The sequence below is a fragment of the Chinchilla lanigera genome, unplaced genomic scaffold, assembly GCF_000276665.1.
Source record: "Chinchilla lanigera isolate Chin_1 unplaced genomic scaffold, ChiLan1.0 scaffold00016, whole genome shotgun sequence".
Lineage (NCBI taxonomy): Eukaryota > Metazoa > Chordata > Mammalia > Rodentia > Chinchillidae > Chinchilla > Chinchilla lanigera.
The window spans coordinates 14,498,566-14,500,169 of record NW_004955417.1 but is presented as its reverse complement, the minus strand read 5'-3'; the positions used below and the strand labels follow the sequence as shown (position 1 = coordinate 14,500,169).

Here is a 1,604-nt window from a genome sequence, read left to right as displayed (position 1 = left end):
CTCCGGCCCTGGAGAGCGCCCGCGCTCAGACCCCGCGAGCCCCGAGCCCAGGCCAGCGTCTGGGGCGCACGCATGGCGGGGGCCCAGCCCCGAGCAGCTCACCGGCCAGCCTCTCCCAGCAACAGCGCCCAGCGCGGAAGACAGGCCACCCGGCCCGCGAACGCGCTGTGGGGTCCGGGTGTGCGGAGAGGGAAGTTCCGGAGCCTGCAGCGACCCAGCTGCGCTCCCAGGTCGGCGTCTCCGCGGAGCTGTCCCACTCGCCCTGCGCCCTGCGGGGCTGCGCTGCGGCTTGACTCTGAAATTTCCGCCGACCGGGTCATCCGCTGTCCTGGCTGCTCCGGGCTTTCGACACCGAGGACGCTCCCAGGGAAATGGCTAACAGACTGGCGAGGGGCGCGGGAGCAGTTGCTGCCCAAACCCCAACAGGAGCAAGTTCACGCCCCGCGGAGGCAGGGATGGAGGCCCCGGGGAGAGCAGGCCCCTTCCCCTCGGCCCACCCAGGACGCTCTCCCAGTGGGGCGGCGAGCAGGTGTCAGGCACTGGCTACCCCGGGAGCCGACTCCGAGCCTCGCCCTGACGCGCGCTGCTGCGGACATCCTAAAAACCTTTACCCTTCAAACACAAATTATGGAAATTTAATCTTTCCCCCCCGGGATCCCAGCTGCTATTGCCTGTGAGGACTCGCTTCCCTTCTCCTCAGCCTCCCTCTGCGTCTGCGGGGCGGGGACCTTTTGCATTTGAACTTCGCGCAGTTTGCTATTTTCGTCGAAGCTCGCAGGAAGCTGGAGCCCGGCGCTGCTCGAGTGCGCGCGCTCCAGGCTCGGAGTAGTGAGAAGGCCGGGAGCACAGATGAGAGCTACGTGCGTTAGAGCAATGGTTAAGGGTGCAGAGGCAGTGATGGCACGAAGAATTTGATCTTTTAAACTAGCGCGGCGGAGTCCGAGCTCTAATCCAGGGTGAGGTGGGAAAGCGCAGCCGCCGGTTGCAGCTCCGCGCCCCGCGGGAAGGGCCGCAGCGCCCCCTGGAGGCGCAGGCCGAGCACTTCGAGGCGCCCGCCGCCGGGTGTGAGCGCGTGGCCGCCAGATATCTTGCCCGCCGCTGGGCTCCCTTCACGTGGACCTGGCTCCCTTTTGCGCTGACCCAGAGTAGTTTGCGCGGCGCACGTTGTAGGGGAAGGGGCTGGTCCTATTGCGGGCCAATAAACCATTCCATCCCCACTGCTGGATCCTCTAGGGGAACCCCACGCGGCGCCTCCCCCCGCGATATTGTTCCTAGCGAGTTTCTAAAATGAATTTGAGGATCCCTGACGCCCCACCGGGCTGCCGAGGTCCCCAGGACAGAGGGGAAAGACACACGTTCCGACCTCGACGCAGGGAGGTCCCTGCCCCTCGGGTCGGACCCCAGCAGATTCCAGGGCCTGGGACTTTGTCCCAGCGGGAGGTGCAAGCAGGGTTTCTCAGGGGACCTCTTTGCGAAAGGCTGTCCTCTGCTGCAGCCTCCGCCTCGCAACACCCAAGCATTTGAAGCCGGGTCGGGCGCGGATTCGCCGGCGGGCCGCGGCCTCCCGATCGCGGAGGGCTGCAGGAGGTGCGGGAGATTGCGCC

At 66.5% G+C, this 1,604-nt stretch overlaps 1 protein-coding gene across 1 annotated transcript; it reads left to right on the top strand.

Annotated features, from left to right (window-relative positions):
- LOC106148218 lies at window positions 1–1,328 on the top strand (the record flags this gene model as incomplete). Its single annotated transcript, XM_013512857.1, is given in 1 exon segment — window positions 1–1,328. A coding segment is annotated over 1 exon segment (567 nt). The 3' UTR covers window positions 640–1,328.
- Between the last annotated feature and the right edge of the window lie 276 nt (window positions 1,329–1,604).